The sequence below is a fragment of the Mus musculus genome, chromosome 7 (assembly GCF_000001635.26).
Source record: "Mus musculus strain C57BL/6J chromosome 7, GRCm38.p6 C57BL/6J".
NCBI lineage: Eukaryota > Metazoa > Chordata > Mammalia > Rodentia > Muridae > Mus > Mus musculus.
The window spans coordinates 140,616,913-140,639,270 of NC_000073.6; the positions used below are offsets into that span (position 1 = coordinate 140,616,913).

The window sequence follows — 22,358 nt, forward strand, 5'->3', positions numbered from 1 at the left end:
ACCTTCTCCAAAATTGACCACATAATAGGTCACAAAACAGGCCTCAACAGATTCAAAAATATTGAAATTGTCCCATGTATCCTATCAGATCACCATGCACTAAGGCTGATCTTCAATAACAAACAAAATAACAGAAAGCCAACACTCACGTGGAAACTGAACAACACTCTTCTCAATGATACCTTGGTCAAGGAAGGAATAAAGAAAGAAATTAAAGACTTTTTAGAGTTTAATGAAAATGAAGCCACAACATACCCAAACCTTTGGGACACAATGAAAGCATTTCTAAGAGGGAAACTCATAGCTCTGAGTGCCTCCAAGAAGAAACGGGAGAGAGCACATACTAGCAGCTTGACAACACATCTAAAAGATCTAGAAAAAAAGGAAGCAAATTCACCCAAGAGGAGTAGACGGCAGGAAATAATCAAACTCAGGGGTGAAATCAACCAAGTGGAAACAAGAAGAACTATTCAAAGAATTAACCAAACGAGTAGTTGGTTCTTTGAGAAAATCAACAAGATAGATAAACCCTTAGCTAGACTCACTAAAGGGCACAGGGACAAAATCCTAATTAACAAAATCAGAACTGAAAAGGGAGACATAACAACAGATCCTGAAGAAATCCAAAACACCATCAGATCCTTCTACAAAAGGCTATACTCAACAAAACTGGAAAACCTGGACGAAATGGACAAATTTCTGGACAGATACCAGGTACCAAAGTTGAATCAGGATCAAGTTGACCTTCTAAACAGTCCCATATCCCCTAAAGAAATAGAAGCAGTTATAAATAGTCTCCCAGCCAAAAAAAGCCCAGGACCAGACGGGTTTAGTGCAGAGTTCTATCAGACCTTCAAAGAAGATCTAATTCCAGTTCTGCACAAACTTTTTCACAAGATAGAAGTAGAAGGTACTCTACCCAACTCATTTTATGAAGCCACTATTACTCTGATACCTAAACCACAGAAAGACCCAACAAAGATAGAGAACTTCAGACCAATTTCTCTTATGAATATTGATGCAAAAATCCTCAATAAAATTCTCGCTAACCGAATCCAAGAACACATTAAAGCAATCATCCATCCTGACCAAGTAGGTTTTATTCCAGGGATGCAGGGATGGTTTAATATACGAAAATCCATCAATGTAATCCATTATATAAACAAACTCAAAGACAAAAACCACATGATCATCTCGTTAGATGCTGAGAAAGCATTTGAGAAAATCCAACACCCATTCATGATAAAAGTTTTGGAAAGATCAGGAATTCAAGGCCCATACCTAAACATGATAAAAGCAATCTACAGCAAACCAGTAGCCAACATCAAAGTAAATGGAGAGAAGCTGGAAGCAATCCCACTAAAATCAGGGACTAGACAAGGCTGCCCACTTTCTCCCTACCTTTTCAACATAGTACTTGAAGTATTAGCCAGAGCAATTCGACAACAAAAGGAGATCAAGGGGATACAAATTGGAAAAGAGGAAGTCAAATATCACTTTTTGCAGATGATATGATAGTATATATAAGTGACCCTAAAAATTCCACCAGAGAACTCCTAAACCTGATAAACAGCTTCGGTGAAGTAGCTGGATATAAAATTAACTCAAACAAGTCAATGGCCTTTCTCTACACAAAGAATAAACAGGCTGAGAAAGAAATTAGGGAAACAACACCCTTCTCAATAGTCACAAATAATATAAAATATCTCGGCGTGACTCTAACTAAGGAAGTGAAAGATCTGTATGATAAAAACTTCAAGTCTCTGAAGAAAGAAATTAAAGAAGATCTCAGAAGATGGAAAGATCTCCCATGCTCATGGATTGGCAGGATCAACATTGTAAAAATGGCTATCTTGCCAAAAGCAATCTACAGATTCAATGCAATCCCCATCAAAATTCCAACTCAATTCTTCAACGAATTAGAAGGAGCAATTTGCAAATTCATCTGGAATAACAAAAAACCTAGGATAGCAAAAACTCTTCTCAAGGATAAAAGAACCTCTGGTGGAATCACCATGCCTGACCTAAAGCTTTACTACAGAGCAATTGTGGTAAAAACTGCATGGTACTGGTATAGAGACAGACAAGTAGACCAATGGAATAGAATTGAAGACCCAGAAATGAACCCACACACCTATGGTCACTTGATCTTCGACAAGGGAGCTAAAACCATCCAGTGGAAGAAAGACAGCATTTTCAACAATTGGTGCTGGCACAACTGGTTGTTATCATGTAGAAGAATGCAAATCGATCCATACTTATCTCCTTGTACTAAGGTCAAATCTAAATGGATCAAAGAACTTCACATAAAATCAGAGACACTCAAACTTATAGAGGAGAAAGTGGGGAAAAGCCTTGAAGATATGGGCACAGGGGAAAAATTCCTGAACAGAACAGCAATGGCTTGTGCTGTAAGATCGAGAATTGACAAATGGGACCTAATGAAACTCCAAAGTTTCTGCAAGGCAAAAGACACTGTCAATAAGACAAAAAGACCACCAACAGATTGGGAAAGGATCTTTACCTATCCTAAATCAGATAGGGGACTAATATCCTACATATATAAAGAACTCAAGAAGGTGGACTTCAGAAAAGCAAATAACCCCATTAAAAAATGGGGCTCAGAACTGAACAAAGAATTCTCACCTGAGGAATACCGAATGGCAGAGAAGCACCTGAAAAAATGTTCAACATCCTTAATCATCAGGGAAATGCAAATCAAAACAACCCTGAGATTCCACCTCACACCAGTCAGAATGGCTAAGATCAAAAATTCAGGTGACAGCAGATGCTGGCGAGGATGTGGAGAAAGAGGAACACTCCTCCATTGTTGGTGGGATTTCAGGCTTGTACAACCACTCTGGAAATTTGTCTGGCGGTTCCTCAGAAAATTGGACATAGTACTACCGAAGGATCCAGCAATACCTCTCCTGGGCATATATCCAGAAGATGCCCCAACTGGTAAGAAGGACACATGCTCCACTATGTTCATAGCAGCCTTATTTATAATAGCCAGAAGCTGGAAAGAACCTAGATGCCCCTCAACAGAGGAATGGATACAGAAAATGTGGTACATCTACACAATGGAGTACTACTCAGCTATTAAAAAGAATGAATTTATGAAATTCCTAGCCAAATGGATGGACCTGGAGGGCATCATCCTGAGTGAGGTTACACATTCACAAAGGAACTCACACAATATGTACTCACTGATAAGTGGATATTAGCCCAAAACCTAGGACACCCAAGATATAAGATACAATTTCCTAAACACATGAAACTCAAGAAAAATGAAGACTGAAGTGTGGACACTATGCCCCTCCTTAGAAGTCGGAACAAAACACCCTTGGAAGGAGTTACAGAGACAAAGTTTGGAGCTGAGATGAAAGGATGGACCATGTAGAGACTGCCATATCCAGGGATCCACCCCATAATCAGCTCCAAACGCTGACACCATTGCATACCCTAGCAAGATTTTATGGAAAGGACCCAGATGTAGCTGTCTCTTGTGAGACTATGCCGGGGCCTAGCAAACACAGAAGTGGATGCTCACAGTCAGCTATTGGATGGATCACAGGGCTCCCAATGGAGGAGCTAGAGAAAGTACCCAAGGAGCTAAAGGGATCTGCAACCCTATAGGTGGATCAACATTATGAACTAACCAGTACCCTGGAGCTCTTGACTCTAGCTGCATATGTATCAAAAGATGGCCTAGTCGGCCATCACTGGAAAGAGAGGCCCATTGGACACGCAAACTTTATATGCCCCAGAACAGGGGAATGCCAGGGCCAAAAAGGGGGAGTGGGCGGGTAGGGGAGTGGGGGTGGGTGGGTATGGAGGACTTTTGGTATAGCATTGGAAATGTAAATGAGCTAAATACCTAATAAAAAAAATTAAAAAAAAAAAAAGATTTTGCTGACAGGACCCTGATATAGCTATCTCTTGTGAGGCTATTCCAGTGCTTGACAAATACAGAAGTGGATGCTCACAGTCATCTATTGGATGGAACATAGGGCCCTTAAAGAAGGAGCTAGAGAAAATACCCAAGGAGCTAAAGGGGTCTGCAACCCTATAGGAGGATCAACAATATGAACTAACCAGTACCCCCCAGAATTGTGTCTCTAGTTGCATATGTAGTAGAGGAGGGCCTAGTCAGCCATCAATGGGAAGAGAGGCCCTTGGTATTGCGAAGATCATATGTCCCAGTACAGGGGAATGCCAGGGCCAGGAAGCAAAGTGGGTGGGTTGGGGATCAAGGAAGGGAGAGGGTATAGGGGACTTTCAGGATAGCATTTGAAATGTAAATGAAGAAAATATCTAATAAAAAATGAAATTAAAAAAAAAGGAGGCTTTCTCCTTTTCCCTTTAGCTCATGCTTTCTAGTGCCCTGGGATCATGTTACCCACATAGAGAGGATCCCTGCTTCAGTGATTCCTTTCTGGAAACACTCTCACTGGCATGGACAAAAGCGACCCTCTGGGATCTCCTAGGTGATTTTTAATTCAGTTATGGTAACTATAATGAGTACCATCTGTGAATAATTTGGTTTTTTTCACACTGGTTGCTTCATCTTTAAGCCATGTTCTGTGCACTTCTTCTGTTATTAGTCTCATGACTGTAACTTATAGAACAACTGATAATCAGCCAAACACTAAGTATACAAATAGTCACATACACATCTACATGCATACATCTCATAAATACAATATTTAGGAATTCCTATCATAGTGATGTAATGGCTAAAGAAACTCTTATTTTTGCTAGGCATCCATCTTGGTACCTAATAGTTATTTGTCTCTGACTCACTTCCTGGAAGACAAGTTCCCAGTAACTCTAACTCCCTTTGTCCAACTCAGAAATGCACAGCTTCTCCAACTGTACCCTGGCCAGAAGCCATCAATTGAGAAAAGCTACACTTCAGCATCTGTATTACAATTTTTAAGAGTTCTCATTAATGCCTTCCTTTTTAGGCTCTTCCTTTTGGGAGGGTGTCTGTGGTAGGGTAGGTGTTGTCATGTAAGCCTTCCATGTCCCTCTTTCTCAATTGTGCATCTTCAGTCATCAATATCGCTGCCAAAGTAGCTTCCATGTTCTTTATACTTATCTGGAGCTTGGGTCATGAGTGTCTGTTGTAGGAGGCCAGCCTGCGGCCTACATGAACTGGGTATTCCTGGAAGGCAGGCTGGGGCTGAAAAAGGAACTAGATGGCAAGAAAAGAATGATGAGGCCAAGACAATTTTTCTCTGATCAAGGCCTATGAGTTTACTAAGAGACTGTGCTTATAAGGGGGAAGGCCCATTACCCCCAACCCACCCCCACCCCTGCCAGTCCATCATTGGTGCTTTGTCGCCATGCCGCCATGCTGTCAGCACTTGGTTGCCAGGATGTTGCTTATTCAGGAATGTCTCAGGAAGACAGGTTCAGCCTCTAGGCAGGTAGCAGAATCTCAGGGCAGTTGACATTTCAAAAGAAGCCAGCCAAGTGGGAAAGCTGCACTGCAGGTGGCCCCACCTCAGTGGTGACAAGGTCTGTATCAGCCCATTTCAGGCTTGGGGGGGGGGCTACAATTCCCCCCCCCTGATTATATAATAAAAATAGCTGGACCAAGACATAAAATTTATTTATGCTCCATAGTACTGCCTGGGAGTTATGGTGGCTGGCAGCAATGCCTGGCTTAGGAAATCTCAGATTTTCCCAAGCCATTATTATCTGTCAAGGAGCATACATGCAGCTTGTTTGTGTTTATTTTACACAAACATGGCTCTGTGGTGTATTATTAACAAATACAGCCTCTTGGCATGTACCTCTGTCTTAGATTGATATGGCTGCGAAATCTGGTTGCCTGTCATTGGCTGTCCGACCCTCATAGCACACCTTATTCCGAAATCAAACCAAAGCCACAATATTTACTTAATATGCTTCTTCATATTGATGAATTTCTGCCACCTGCGCTTGCTGGAGGTGAGACTGCACGCTTGCTGAAATCAGGCTATAAGGAGAGACTGACCTGCTTGAAAAATAAAGTCAAGATAGTTGAAAAGCAACAAATAAAAGCTTCTTTGGGGAAATCCAGGTACTTTATTAAGTTGCAAATTAGATCAAACTCAGACTCTGACCTCCCAGTGTGGGGGAGGTGACTTAGAGAATTAGCAGAAAAGCTGAAAATTCTCTGAAAGTGGAGGCTGTGCTCCAAATTAACTTTTTTGGCTAAAAAGGATTTTTAGCCATTAATGAGGTTAGAATCATACTTACTAGGCGATTCAGAATCTGTGTCCACTTGACAAACCAGTCTTTCAGGCAGCCATCGGGCTCTGTCTTCTTTTTGTGAAAAAAACACAGACAGAACCTCTTCCCCAGATTAAAAGGGGGTCTGGACCATTCCACGTATTAGTTAATGGGTCCCACCATTTAACCATGGCATAAGAACTGGAAGTAACTGGAAGCCAGTGGCGATCTGCTGCAGACTGACCTTTAACATCAGTTTGCAAAAAATTTAAAATGAATAAGACAAAAGCAAGATGTGCTTTTGGTGACTTGGGGGGTATAACTGCCCCTGTTTTGTTTTTAAAAGTCAATTTTTCGAGTGTGATGAGCACGTTCAACAATTTCTTGTCCCATGGGGTTATAAGGAATTCCAGTTTTATGTTTGATACCAAATTCCTTATAAAATGAAGTAAAATTGTTGCTAGTATAGGATGGCACATTATCTGCCTTAATGAGTTTAAACAATCCCATAGCATTAAAGGCTTGTAAACAATGATTAATTACATTTCTAGAGGACTCTCCAGTATGTAGAGAAGCAAACAGAAATCGCTTGAAAGGGTATTATAGTCACATGTGCATAATTTATTTATTAATCAGAAATAAGAGTATCCATTTGCAGCAATTGATTAAGTATAAGTCCTTAAGAATTAACACCATTATGTAGAAACAGCTAGGAACTGAGGACACTAAGAACAATTTTTTTTACAATTTGACATGCATATTCTCTAAAGATACCAAAATGTTATCTTAAGCCATTACTGTTTTGATTATATAAAGAACGAGATTATATGGCCAATTATTCTTATGTAAGGTCTGTAATCTGCCTGAGATATAAATCTAGCATGGCATTGCCTTAAGAGGTCTTATCCAGGCAATCTTGGACAAATTCTTAAATGTCCAAAAACAGTCTTCTTAAAAGAACTGCATTTTTTCTTATGAGTTGTATATGCATAAACCATTGCAAATTTGAGAATTTATAGTATCTGAGGGATGAACAATTTTAAGCAATTGTAAGCTCTGAGATATATATTAATAAATATACAAATTAAAACTTGATTATTCAACATTTTAAAACATCATCTACAGACAATTTAATTATCTGTGCTGAAGCAGGAGGAAACTCAAAAGAATAAGCACGTTATCCAATTCACATATAGTTTTCTCCCATAGAAATATTTATAGAAATATTTTACTGTGTTTTTAAACACAGTAAATGGGATGCATGCATGAATGAATTTATAGAAGATACAAAAGCATGCATAAAAACAATTTTTAACTTATCTTTAGGAGAGTGATTATCAATTTTATTTAAAATGATGGTATGCAATAGGCCAAATATCAATATTCTGCAATAACCAATTTAATTGCTGTTTGGAACAAGGAACAGCCACTTTGTCAGGTTTTTAAGACACAATTTTTTGTTATAGGTTTTTAAAAATATATGAATTTACCTTACAATTCTTAATTGGCACCACAGCAGCCTTAATAGGATGTTAAAACTTTACTTTGAGGTGAAGAAAGATGATTTTACATTAATGTTTTCTCTTGCCAAAGAATTGCTGGGGACACATTTAATAATCATAACTAAAATAAGCAGCTAATATTTAATTACCATTGATTATAATTGATAACAATTATAAAAGCTTCCTTTGTTCTCTGGAAGACCTTTTGTTTTTTACTAGTTAATTTGTGTCTCTCAAGATAACATCTAACAAAGGTTTAAGTCACTTTAAGACCTTAAGGTGAGGTCTTAGCCAATTAACATCTCCTGAAAGCTTTTGAAAATAAAATTTTGAAGCAAATCAATTTTTTGTTCTTAGATTTTCTGTATCACAATTTTATAGTATAGCTAAATCCCTAAATATTATAAAAATATTGTCTCTGAATCTTATGGAGCAACTACTCCCCAGAACTTTAAAGCTCATTGCGTGAGAGCAAAGATTTGAAGTAAACTTCCCTTGAGAGGCATTAGCTAATAAAATACTTTCCACTTAGGAAACAGTATACACTGAAAGATTCAAACTCTTAGCTTCTTGTATTGAAGCACAGACAATAAATTTTTTTCTTACATAATGTAAAGCTATATTAGCCATACCTAGAGGCAAAATTTTCCAGTGACTACCAGTTCACTAGAAGCAAACCCTTTACAATTATCAGGATGCAAAGGAAAAAACAAACCTTTAAACCTATAATAACTTTACATGAAGTAGGCAAGCCAGATTGTAATGCCTTTATAAGTTCTACAGTCTGATTGACCTTTTATAAATTTTGAATTTGAACTTTATTTAGAACAACATCTTGGATAGATCTGCAACAGTGTTCTTTTAGCTAAAGAGAAATTCCCCTGAAAGCAGGGAGAGGCAAGTTTCAATAACTTCCTAGGCACCATTTGCAAAACAAAAGAAAGCCATACAAGCTTCCCTGAGGCTGCTCTGAGCTTTGTTCCTCTTGCAGTGAGGACAGATTTTAGAATTTTTAAGTTTCTTTTGCAATATTAGACTATAACTACAACTTTGGGAAAGCAAAACCCAATTTTAAAACAATTTATCATTTTTAGAATCAATATTAGAAGCATTACTATCATGTTACGAAGTTTGGCTGCCAATTTATACCTATGAATGCATGACAGTGCAAATTTTAATGCTTCATTAAAGAGACATTGTTATAAATCTTATCTTTAAGTCTACCTTTTAGGATAAGAATCACATTAAATATTATCTCAACTAGAAGTATCCTTAGAGGCCTAGTTTTTTGGCCTGCTTTCTGCCACGACTTTGAAAGACTCCAAACCTGAGTTACCAATTTAAAGCTGTCTTGCTACCAATGTTACACCCTTTTAATCATACCCAATAACTTATAAGCTAATATTTTATGATGAAGACATGCAGAGCATTTTTAAATTTTATTTTATTTGTAATTCATTTTTTACACTCCACATTCCATTCCCCGCCCCTCCCCCATCCACTCTCCGACTGTTCCATGTCCCATACCACCCCTCACCCTGCCCCACCCCATCTCCACGTGGATGTTCCCACCCCCACCCCACCTGACCTCTAAACTCCCTGGGGCCTCCAGTCTCTTGATGGTTAGGTGCATCATCTCTGAATGAACATAGATCCAGAAGTCCTCTACTGAATTGTGTTGGGGGCCTCATATCAGCTGTCTGTTTGGTGGTCCAGTGTTTGAAAGATATCAGGGATCCAGATTAATTAAGACTGCTGGTCCTCCTACAGAATTGCCCTTCTCCTCAGCTTCTTTCAGCCTTCCCTAGTCAACAACAGGGCTCAGCTGCTTCTGTCCATTGGGTGGGTGCAAATAACTACGTCTGACTCTTTCAACTGTTTATTGGGTCTTTTGGAAGGCAGTCATGATATATCCCTTTTAGTGAGTGTTCCATAGCCTCAGTAATAGTGTCAGGCCTTGGGACCTCCCTGTGAGCTGGATCCCACTTGGGACTATCACTGGACCTTCTTTGCCTCAGCCTCCTCTCCATTTCCATCCCTGTAATTCTTTCAGACAGAAACAATTATGGGTCAGAGGTGTGACTGTGGGATGGCAACCCCATCCCTCACTTGATGTCCTGTCTTCCTGCTGGAGGTGGACTCTATAAGTTCCCTCTCCCTATTTTCGACCATTTCATCAAAGGTCCCTCCCTATGAATCCTGGGAGTCTCTCACCTCCCAGGTCTCTGGTGCATTCTAGGGTGTCCCCCCAACCTCCTATTTCCTGAGGTTGCCTGTTTGCATTCTTTCTTCTGGCCCTCAGGGCTTCAGTCCTTTTCCCTCACCCACTACCAGATCAGGTTCTCCTCTACCCCCACTGCCCCACCACACCCCATCCACTTTCCCTCCCAAGTCCCTTGCTTCCTCCCCACTTGTGATTGCTTTCTTCTCTCTCCTAAGTGGGACTAAGGCATCCTCACTTGGACACTTCAGTTTGTTGAGGCTTTTGAATTCTGTGGACTGTATCTTGTGTATTCTGTATGAAAGGGTTTTTTGATTGTTTGTTTTGGTTTTTGGTTAATATGATTAGTAAGTACATAACCATGCATGTCCTTTTGGGTCTGAGTTAACCTCACTCAGGATGATATTTTCTAGTTCCATCCATTTGCCTGCAAAAGTCAGGATGTCCTCACTCTTAATAGCTAAGTAATATTCCATTGTGTAGATGAACCACATTTTCTGTATCCATTCTTCTGTCATGGGATATCTGGGTTGTTTGTAGCTTCTGACTACCACAAATAAGGCTGCTATGAACATAGTGGAACACATGCCCCGATGGCATGGTGGGGCATCTTTTGGGTATATTCTCAAGAGTAGTATAGTTGAGTCTTCAGGTAGTTCTATTCCCAATTTTCTTAGGAACCTCCATATTGATTTCCAGAGTGGTTGTACCAGTTTTCAATCCCACCAGCAATGGAGACAAATCGGCCAACTACTAATTGGAAAAAAAAAAAACTTCACTAACCCCACATCTGATAGAGTGTTAATATCCAAAATATGTAAAGAACTCAAGAAATCAAATTACCAAAAAACCAAACAACACAATCAAAAAATGGGGTATAGAACTAAACTGAGAATTAACAATGGAGGAATCTCGAATGGCTGAGAAACACCTAAAGAAATGTTCAAAGTCCTTAGTGATCAGAGAAATGCAAATCAAAAGGACCCTGCGATTCCACTTTACACCAGTCAGAATGGCTAAGATCAAAACCTCGGGTGACAACACATGTTGGAGAGGATGTGGAGAAGAGGAAAATTCAATGGTATTTCTACAGAGTTTTTCTCATATTTCTTTGCTTGTGTGTGTGTGTGTGTGTGTATGTGTGTGTGTGTGTGTGTGTGTGTGTGTTACTGTTCTTTTGCTTGTATATTATGGTTTCTGAATTTCTGTTTTTATATATTTTGGTTGTGCATATTTGTTCTTTTTGTTGATTCTTGTTTTGTTTGTTTGTTTTATAAAATAGAAAGAAAGAAATGGCAGGAGTTGGGTGGTCGGGAGATTCTGAGAGGAGTTTGGAGAGGAGAAACCATGATCAAAATATATTGTGTGAAAAAAAATATTTTTCAATTAAAATTTTAATTAAATTGTTCTTATTTGGGTTTTTCTTCATGAAAGATCTTATGACACATAAAACTTTGAATAAAGAGTTTTCTTCAAGAACTTTCTGAGATTACATTTTGATCCTAATATTTCTGTCCTCCCTTTCTACCTCAAAACCTTTCCATATATTCCTTCCCCACTCTTCTGTGAGTTCATGGCTGTGCTTTATTTATTAATAGTTATTAAATGCATATGTGTGGATTCATCTGTATTCATCAAATATGCCTATTCTGTCTGTGTAATGCTACCTGTGTATATATTCTCAAGGATTTAAAATGTAGCAAACAGAATGGACTGGACATACTGAAAGAATATTAATTCATAAAGATATATTGAAGGCTTGGAAGGAAAGCATTGAAAGTAGAACATACTTAGAATAAATCCATTGAATATATCCAGTTTACATGAAGTACTCTCAGTCCAGTTCAAAGGAGTCAATTAATACTACGGTGAGACCTTTGGCACAGAACATGAGAATACCAGGAGATTCTGGGAGATGTGTGTGGAGTGTGGAGGAGGAAGTGCTCCTACCTATGAGATTCCTCTGACCACACTCATCCACACCAGTCTTCAGGGATTTGGGGTTTATGAAGCCAAGAGGTGTTTTTTAATTGATCCTACGAGATTTCTCGTTGGATTTCTATCCCAAGAGGTACCAGGACAAACATCTGCCCCTGGTCTCAGAAAATCACTGGAATTTGTGAAGGTCAATTGATACTCAACACAAAGGAAGACAGCTTCAGAAGGACAAAAGACTTGGTGCTTGCAGGAGAGAAAGTCAGTGCTCAGCACAGTGGTCACTGTGTGGGAGCCATCTGTCACTTCAATTCACTGGGACAGAGACAGGTGAGTGAAGACTTTCACAGGTTAATAATGGTACTCCAAGTAAAAGATAACTCTCTAAAAATGGCATTTGTCCCCATTTTTGGAAATCTGTACAGAGAGACAGAAACACAGAAGGGTTAGGTACTCAATGGATCCCGGGTTTGATGAAGAGTGCTGGGTCAGAGATCCAAAAACAGAATATGATAGAAAGATTTTGTTTCCTGCTCCATTGTATAAACAGCAGAATGTCTAGTTTCTAATCATGATCAAAGAGTTTGTTAATTTCTGTTATATTTGCCTTATGGTCATAACTAGACATATTCATTCTCCCACAGTATTCCCACAAGTTAAGATGAAAATAACAAATTTTCATATTGATGTCTAGATAGTACTTTTAATGTACCCCTTTTGGTCATTGGTGTCCATAGAGATTGGTGGAAAATGCCATAAAAGAGATTTTCTTACCTGTTGTTCTGAGGATAGAAAATGCTCTTTACCTTGAGTTGAAAACATCAGTCCAGCCTCCTGGAGTTAGAATTGCCCTATCTGCTCCAAATCGGGGTTGGCATGACTGGGAGTCACTTAAAGAAACAATTACAGCTGTCTAACATTAAGTATCAAGAAAAATGACCAAATAATGGGGGGGGTGTTAATAGGGCTGGAGGTGCAGATGCTTCCTCCTCCACTTTTGCTATCTTGACCACAGTATCTGCAGACATTCTAGTTCCTGACCCTGGTGAGGAGCCTCAGCTGCTCTGCTCCTGGCTCAGGCTCAGCTTCTGACGCTTTTCAGGTCAGCCTTGCTGAGATCTGGCTTACAGGTAACCATGAGAGGCTGTTGTGAATTTGTTCCCACAGACTCCCCACCTGGACACTAGATTCTCCCCTATCCTCTTAGGCACAAATGGGCACATAAGCAATCAAAGCTAAATTCCAAAGAGCATGATAGATTCCAGGAAAGAGGGCTCAAGGAGAGATAGCTACTTCTCTACTTCGCAGTGTGCATTGGTGAAGTTGGGAAATGTATTAATTACTTTTTGCTTCTGTATGACAGTATCATATCTAAATATTATAACATTGTCTGCTAGCCCAATAGGAATGGCAGGCATCAAAATATCGCTTGCCAAATACGATGTGTATGAAGTGACTATTGATCTACAGTTTTCCAAAAGTGCCATTTATGAAATATTCCAAAACCAAATTTGTTTATTTGGCTACTGGATACACCAGTACATAGCAAGTCCCAGTAGTCCAGTCCAAGTAAAATGGAGTCCTGGTCTACTAAAGTGATCTCCAACCAACATCTTCTCCCTGTGATTTATGTTCTGCGATAAACGACAAATGTTGAGTAGGACTCAGTACAAATACTGAGACTCCTCTATTATACTGTGCAGGGAATGTCTGGATTGATCATGATGAGAAGCAGCGAAGAATACCACTTGGCAAAATGCACAAGATGAAGTTGATATTGCTTCTGTGAAGCCAACAGATAATATGTAGGATGCTGAGACTATCAGAAAGTCCTGTGTCTAATCTAGCCTCTGCCCAACACAGATTTAGGGTCATAACCTTTTAATCTCTCTGTTGTTTTTTTGCAAGAACATAGCTCCGCCCCTACCCCCTGCTCTAGTTCACTAGCCTGTCACAATTTGGACTTAGAAATCCCAGAACTAGAAACCTGTCTAATTTCACAATTTGTTCCAGTTCTGGGTACTTCAGAGCTCACATACAAGAGCCTTGATGGTGTCTCTGTCTGCTAGGACAGGGGCTCCTTATTCATCATGTTGTTACAGGCTCTTACAGGTTGTCACTTCACTGTCAGTGTCAAGACCCTGAAGCAAACTCTTAATGCCTTTACTGATCATGCTTAATGGATTCAGACATTTGTTGTAATTACTATGTTCTTGCTACTAAGTGCTCTCAGTGAGAGCAAGTAGAATATGGTATTTTTTAATGTATTTAATTCAGATTTGATCAAAACATTTTGTAAATGTATTGGTGGAATCATTGAAGTCTTTTTGTGTTCAGTTCAGACCTGTCTCCTGCTATGCACACTCATATTCCATCTCTCACTATTGTAAAGTGAGTGCACAAGTGTACATATTGCCATTGGATTATGCATGTGGCAAAGGCATTGCACTCCACTGTTCAAAAGACATGTCCCTCTAACCTCTAACCTCTAACCTCTCCTATAACAATCCTACTTCACACTCTCTCCCCTTGTCATTGGTGTCTCCTTTCTCCACCTAAAGGCATGTGCTCCCATTACTCTAAATATACATTGCATTTGCCCTAACACACTTAAAATATTTTCAAGATAGATGTCAAGGATTTGATTAAAGGACACTTAAAAAGTGAAAGCAATCTTTTTATATGCTTGCTTTTTAAAACCATTTTGTGTTTTATGGAATGCTTTCTTTCATGTAGCCCAGTTCCATGAAGATATAGGGCATCTTCATAATCCGAGAAGTCCTATACATTTTGTCAGGGCACAATAATTAGGAAGTAACACATATGCATCTTCTTCTATAGATCAGCTTTTAAGTGCATTTCCCTCCCCATGAACACATATAACTTTATTGTTAACAGTTATTTTTAATATCTTAAACTTTGGACTCCATACGTATCATTGTCTGGTTATAACTGGCTTTTCTGTGATATATTTTTCTGAATTAATATCATGAGTAACAATAGCTGTCATGAATGGTGTCAATCAATACTGGTATTTGTAATAACAAGTCGCTGCATATGTTGATGTGTCATAGGTTGATATTTCAACATGGTTTATACATATTCTAAGTAAAGTTTATTTGTTCTAAGTAAGTTTGCTTCTGTGACTTTGTCATCTGTCTTGTCAAGCTTTGAGCTTATCTCTTCTCACTGTTTGTGAATACATGAGATGATTGTGGAGTGTAGTCACTCCACTATGCAGAGCCCTAGAACTTGTTTTTCTGCCTAAATGAAGTCATCTACCACCTCTAAATCTTACAAAACTCTTTTCTTCCCCTCATCCATGAATATTTTTAAGACTTGAGGAAAGGGAGTGATCTAAACCTTCTGTTTAGGTCTGAGCACACCAAAGTTTGTATTCTGTACTTATTGACCTTTCTGCTAATTCTTATCTACTGCAAGAAGAAGTTTCTCTGCTGAGTATTGTATGATGGACTAATCTATGCATATAGCAGTAAATCAGTAGAAGACTTTGTCCACTTAGTAGGAAAACAGTAGTAGATTTTTCTTAGACCTTTTCTAGATCTATCTAGCCATAAGTTCTTGACCTTGTTAGCAGTACCAGATATGGGTTCCCTTTAGTGAAGTGGAGTTTAAATGCAGTCAGGAAGTGTTTGGTTACCTTATTACATTTGTGTGTCACTATTGTATCTGTGGCCATATCTTTGCAAGCAGGTTGTTATGGCTCTTAGGGTTCAGACAGGTGAAATTGATCACATATTTTTTTCCCACAAGTAATGTGCATAGCATCTTCCAGAATTGTGAAAGCTAGCCAGTAGGGATAAAGCTTTCAGGTCTGTATCCATTTGATTTCTTCATATTTATGGCTCAGGTTACATGGTATCTCCAGCAATAGGATCACATTCTGGAGGACAACCAAGAGCAACAACAATACCTGTAAGGTCTGAGGGCCAATGTCACCTCGTGATTAATGTTCTGAAAGATGCAACCCATTTCTGGTATAAGAGTTTTATATGATAGCATGTGGTAGCTAATGGAGGTTTTGCCCCACCCCCACAATTATAAGGTAACTCCATATAAATTCTCTTTATATCTGTATATGAATATATTTTAAGGATATTGTGCTATGCTAAGTTTCCATATGGATTTCACAAAAGACTTTTAGTGTTGCTTATTGTGCTAGCTAATTTTATAAGTTCTATAGGAAAGCAGGATGAGCAAGCCATGATGAACTATTCAGTAAGCAGCACCCTCCATGGCCTCTGCATCATTTCTGCCTCCAGGTTCCTGCCCAGTTTGAATTCCTGTAGTGACTTGCTTCAGTGGTGAACAGAGATGTGGAAATGTAAGACAAATAAACCCTTTCCCATCAAGTTGCGTTGATCAGGGTGTTTCATCACAGCAATAGAACTCTAATGTAGAAAAGTTGATACCAAGAGTTGGGTATTGCTGTGACAGACCTTACCTTGTTTGTGGGAATTGTGAAAGGACATTGGAACTTTGGACTAGAAAAGTCACTGCTTGTTGAGAACTCAATGAGCTGTACTGTAGGACCTTGGAAGATAAGAATGCTGAGAGCAATACATGCAATGTAGTCCATTCTTGTAAAGTTCCAGAGGGAAGCAGACTCTGCCAGGCCTTTTGTGTGAAGAATCTATAGTATCTGACCAGCCAAAGCTTAAGAATCAGCTGTGACTATCAAGAGACCAGAACCACTGAAGTAAACCCTTTGCTTCCCTGAAACAATAGAGACTGGTCACCTGAAGAATCAACTGTGATTAAGAGACCAGAAATGAGATAAAGCATTCTTGAAAGTGCTTCTTCAGGCTCAGCACACAGAAGCTACCTCATGTTAGCAGCCAACCATGGTGGTGTAAGAGTCATGCAGGCGGCATTGGCTTTGAAGACATGAAGAAGTCATGGAGAGCATCTGCAGCTTGACTTGATGAAAGGCCAGGAGAGGCCATTGAAAAAGAATCAGCTTCAGTAGCTGATGAACCTGTAGGATTGAAGGGGCCATGGAGAGAAGTTGAATCTTGGCACCACAAAGAGATCATAAATGAATCCCAGATATTTAACACTGAGTTATTTATACTGTTTGAGTGTTGCTTTGCTCTGCTCGGATTGTGACTGTGCCCTAGTTCTTCCCTCTTGAAGTAAAAAAGTATTTGGCTTATTTTATTTATTTTATAGGAGCCCACACTTGATAGACTTTAAATTTTTCTTTCTTTTTTTTTTTCCATTGGGTTGGGTTGGGTTTCGGTGTGTGTGTGTGTGTGTGTGTGTGTGTGTGTGTGTGTGTGTGTGTGTGTGTATCCTTTTCTTCACAATATATCTTGATTATAGTTTCCCCCTTTTTACCCCTCTCACCTCCCCTCTACTCTGGATTCACTTTATTTCTTCTCTCATTAGAACAGCAGGCTTCTAGGTGGTAACCAAACATGAAAAAATATAAGATGAAGCAAAACCTTTCATATCAAAGTTGGACACAGCAGTCCAACCGGAGGTAGAGTCTCAGGCAGGCAGAGGAGTCAGAGACCAGCTCATTCTCATAGTCATGAATCCCACAAAAAATACCAAGTTGATAGCTATGATAGACCTAGAAGACCTGGTATAGACCCATACAGGCACTATGTTTCCAGCTTAAGTCCTCTGTGAGCGCGTATGTGCCTTGCTTAGTTGATTCAGGGAGTCTTGCTGAAACTGAATTTTTAAAAGGTATTTGGGATAGTAAGAGATTTTGGATTTTTACAGAGACAAAACTTTTGATTTTTTGTTTTGTTTTGTTTTGTTTTGATTTTGGGGTTCTTTTCTTATAAAGGACATTTAATTGGGGTTCCAGGTTCAGTCCATTATTATCCTCGTCCTACCTTTTGACATTTTAAGTTGATAAAGATGGTAGGATTTTATGTTTGTAATATGTTTTAGATTTGTGGTATTTATTAATCTGAGATTTTGGGGATGGACCAACAAAAGGAAAGGTTATGTCTTAAGTACTGTGTCAAGTTGACAAGGAGTCAATCGTGCTGGCCAGTTTTATGTCAACTTGATCTGAGCTAAAGTTACCTGAGAGGTGACAACACCAGCTGAAGAAACACCTCCATAATATTCAGCATAAGGTGAGACTATAGAGCATTTTTTAAATTAATGATTGATGTGAGAGAGCCCAGTCCATTGTGGGTTGTTGGCCTGGAGTTCTATAAGAAAGCTGGCTGCCTCTTCGCTCAAATGATGTTCTATTACATACAGAAGCTTTATATATTGTTTCATATGGGTCAGTTTATCAGTTATTGAGCTCAGTACCTGTGCTGCCATGGTCCTGTTCAGAAGGTTTTCTGAAACAATGAGTTGAATGAAGTACATGGCCCCCTTTCTGTCATTTTTCAGGTGTTGATCTGACACTAGTCCTTGACCCACTTGGAGTTGAGTTTTGTACAGGTTGAGAGATAAGAAATTTCTGTGTTTAATCCTTTTAATGTAGCTGTCTCTTGTGAGACTATGCCGGGGCCTAGCAAACACAGAAGTGGATGCTCACAGTCAGCTAATGGATGGATCACAGGGCTCCCAATGGAGGAGCTAGAGAAAGTACCCAAGGAGCTAAAGGGATCTTCAACCCTATAGGTGGAACAACATTATGAACTAACCAGTACCCCTGAGCTCTTGACTCTAGCTGCATATGTATCAAAAGATGGCCTAGTCGGCCATCACTGGAAAGAGAGGCCCATTGGACACGCAGACTTTGTGTGCCCCGGTACAGGGGAACGCCAGGGCCAAAGGGGGGGAGTGGGTGGGTAGGGGAGTGGGGGTGGGTGGGTAAGGGGGTCTTTTGGTATAGCATTGGAAATGTAAATGAGCTAAATACCTAATAAAAAATGGAAAAAAAAAAAAGAAATTTCTGTGTTTAATCATCCTGACTTTTCTCTAGTGTATAGATTTTACTTCTTTGTAATAAAACATATGTTCATGGGTATGTGGACGTGTCGTCAAATCTTTATCCTATCCTATATATTGAAATTCTTTGTCATTTCTTCTTCAGTGTGTCATTTAGAAATAAGATAGATATTTTTCATGTAATTAGATTTTTAGAGATGTGCTATTAATGTTCAGAGAAATCTACCAGATAACACATGTTTTCCACAGGTTTCAATTAACATTAAATATTTCTCTTTAGCTCAGCCTAAGGTCCATCCTTATCAACACTTTCTGTACTCTGATGGAGGTACATCCTAGAAATGGAAGTTAAATCACACATATATTATAGATAATATCAGGAGAGAACTTCACAATTTTAGGTTTAGTAGATTTAACTAGCCAGGTCTAGAAATTGAAAAAAATATTAGAAAAATTCACTTTTGTAATTCTGATTCTGTAGAAATATTTGCAATATCTATACAATAGGATAGGGGGGAGAGGAAGAGAAGTGGTCAGACACAACAATGTCCACATGGTTGCAGAGGGGAAATGCTATATTCGAGTATCCCTAGTTTAAAATGGAGGCACACATAATGTTTAAAATTCAACACTTACTATTAAGTTGGTAAGAAATAGATTGTGAACATTACTATGGAAAAATATTTGAGATAAAATGTGATCAAAAAATGAAGTGACACTGAAAGTAATTGTCACAAACAGATTTATAAATAGGGTTGAATGCAAATATCTGAACTTATGATAGAACCTATGGAAATGATTAATGGGGGTGTCAGATGAGCCTTCTGTGTCGAGGTATAGAGTATATTTTGCTGAAGAATTGGGAGAACATATAGTGAATTGCCTAGGGGCCAAGGATAAATTATTTTAAGATATACACACTGTACTCCTTGAGTGATAGAGGAGGAAACTGGCAATGTTAACAATGTCAAGAACCCAGAAAATATGAACCATCTGAAAACATTGGGAACATGAGTTATAATGTTGGGGAAGCTATCATTATTGACTTAGAGGACCAGTTGATGAGGGAGGTAAGAAGATATAGAGCATGATTCTCGGCTCAAAGACCAGGACTCTACTCAGGATCTACCAAGTGCATATACTTCAGGTAAGACAATGAGTCAGAGAGATGGATCTGTGCTCCAAAGAGAAACAATCGAGAAACACTGCATAGCTGAGGGTGAACTTCTGTATAAGGACATTGAGTGTGCACAAAAATATCTATAAACAGTTCAGCTGTGGACATGTTGACTTTGAAGTTTCTGTGATTCATAGAGACAAAAAAAGGCCACAAAAGCTTGATGGATTTATAGGTCTATGATTTGAGAAATATTTTCCAGGATGATAGATTTGAAGTTTTATAGAGTCAGGACAGTGTCGATCACAGTAGAAGCCACATGTCAACAGTGATTAAAAATCAGAAAATACATAGCTATGTGACCATGGAAAATGACATTATCAGGTTGAGATGTGTAACAGATCAACTCTCAAAATTTCATAAAATACCAAGTGCCAGGGAACCTAAGAGGCTGGGTGTGGAAGAATGTACAAAAGTTATCTCAGTGTGTCCATCCAAAATTGTCATCATGTGGAGAACACTTGCTGTAGAGGTAACAGTAAAGCTGTGTCACTAAGCACTGTCCCCAGAACATATGGCTTACTGGTGACAGGGAAGATACTTCACTCTTGCCACATGCCCAAGAAGATGAGGAAGGACCAGTTGTAACTCATGATTCAAAGCAGTGAAGTGAGGGTTTCTAAGTGTGAAAGAGAAGTAAATGAAATGTATGTGGTTTCTAGTAGTGTGCTATGAACAACAAAGACTAGGGACTTCCATAAAAAAATACAATCATTCTTTCCCTTTCTGACAGCAGGGAAAATTGAGGTGCTCAAGGCTGGAAACCAGACTTTGCAGTGGTAAACTGTGATCTTTTCTCAAAGCCAACAAACACAGTTGTGAAACACATATTTTCCTTGATGATGTTCAGTCCCAACCAGACAGAAGTGACAGAGTTTATACTAGAAGGGTTTTCAGAACATGCTACTCTAAGACTTCTCCTGACAGGCTGCTTCCTGTCCCTCTACACAATCGCTCTAATGGGCAACATTGTTATCATTGCTTTGGTCACCTCCAGCACTGGGCTCCACAGTCCCATGTACTTTTTCCTGTGCAACCTGGCCACCATGGACATTGTGTGCACCTCCTCTGTGATTCCTAAGGCCCTGATTGGCCTAGTGTCTGAAGAAAACACCATCTCCTTCAAAGGATGCATGGCTCAGCTCTTCTTTCTTCTGTGGTCCTTGTCTTCGGAGCTGCTGCTGCTCACGGTCATGGCCTATGACCGCTATGTGGCCATCTGCTTTCCCCTGCACTACAGCTCTAGAATGAGCCCACAGCTCTGTGGGGCCCTGGCCGTGGGTGTATGGTCCATCTGTGCTGTGAATGCATCTGTGCACACTGGCCTGATGACACGGCTGTCATTCTGTGGCCCCAAGGTCATCACCCACTTCTTCTGTGAGATTCCCCCACTCCTCCTGCTTTCCTGTAGTCCCACATACATTAATAGCGTTATGACACTTGTGGCAGATGCCTTTTATGGGTGCATCAACTTTGTGCTAACCTTGTTATCCTATGGCTGCATCATTGCCAGTGTTCTGCGCATGCGTTCTGCTGAGGGCAAGAGGAAGGCCTTTTCTACCTGTTCATCCCACCTCATCGTGGTCTCAGTGTACTACTCATCTGTGTTCTGTGCCTATGTCAGTCCTGCCTCCAGCTACAGCCCAGAAAGAAGCAAAGTTACCTCCGTGCTGTACTCGATCCTCAGCCCAACCCTGAACCCCCTCATCTATACACTAAGGAACAAGGATGTCAAACTCGCCCTGGGAAGACTCTTGCCCTTTTTCCCCAAGTAGATGGAGCTGTGCAGAATATTCTCCTGACCTGGACTACTCCTAAACGTGCTTTCCTGAGGGTAGCCTCACAGAGTGGGGTTTCCCTATTGCTGTTTTAGAAAACCTTTGCCTGTTGCCAGGACTGGACAATTCCACTCACTGTAACCTCAAAATCAACAAAATTCTTAAAGGCAATGTAATAAAAACACTCAAGCATCATTTCCTGATTAATACTTAATAATTAATTATAATAATTAATAATTATAATAATTAATAATTTCAAAAGTAACTAAAGTTTATCTAAATGGAGGTACCATGTTCCTGGACTAGAATATTTTTAGTGAGTATCAATGGTGATTGTCACAAACCAAAAGCATTTCATGAAGGTACTCTCTGTAAACATAACAGGTGCTTGTTTCAGAGCTATGGCTAATAAATCTAAACTTCCTAAGGAAACTTGAGGGGCCAGCGTGGCCACAATGTCTTGGAGAAACCAAAGCTGAATGTCTTGGATTCTCCATTTCACAGTATCCTATGATCTCTGTGAGTCAAATAGCATGGAGAAAGAGGTAATCTATGGAACTGAGGTAAAGTTTAAGTTTCAAAGTGAAGTCACATGTGCCACACAGCATAATTATGACAATGAAAACAAT

At 39.5% G+C, this 22,358-nt stretch overlaps 1 protein-coding gene across 1 annotated transcript; it reads left to right on the forward strand.

The window, feature by feature from the left end:
- The first annotated feature begins 20,790 nt into the window (after positions 1-20,790).
- Positions 20,791-21,726, forward strand: Olfr61 (olfactory receptor 61). Its single transcript, NM_146964.1, has one exon. It carries the CDS (start codon positions 20,791-20,793, stop codon positions 21,724-21,726), a length of 936 nt encoding a protein of 311 aa, NP_667175.1.
- Positions 21,727-22,358: the final 632 nt, after the last annotated feature.

What these genes read in the sequence shown, in the direction of transcription:
- Olfr61 (NM_146964.1), top strand. Translation starts at nt 20,791, where the DNA reads ATGATGTTCAGTCCCAACCAGACAGAAGTGACAGAGTTTATACTAGAA.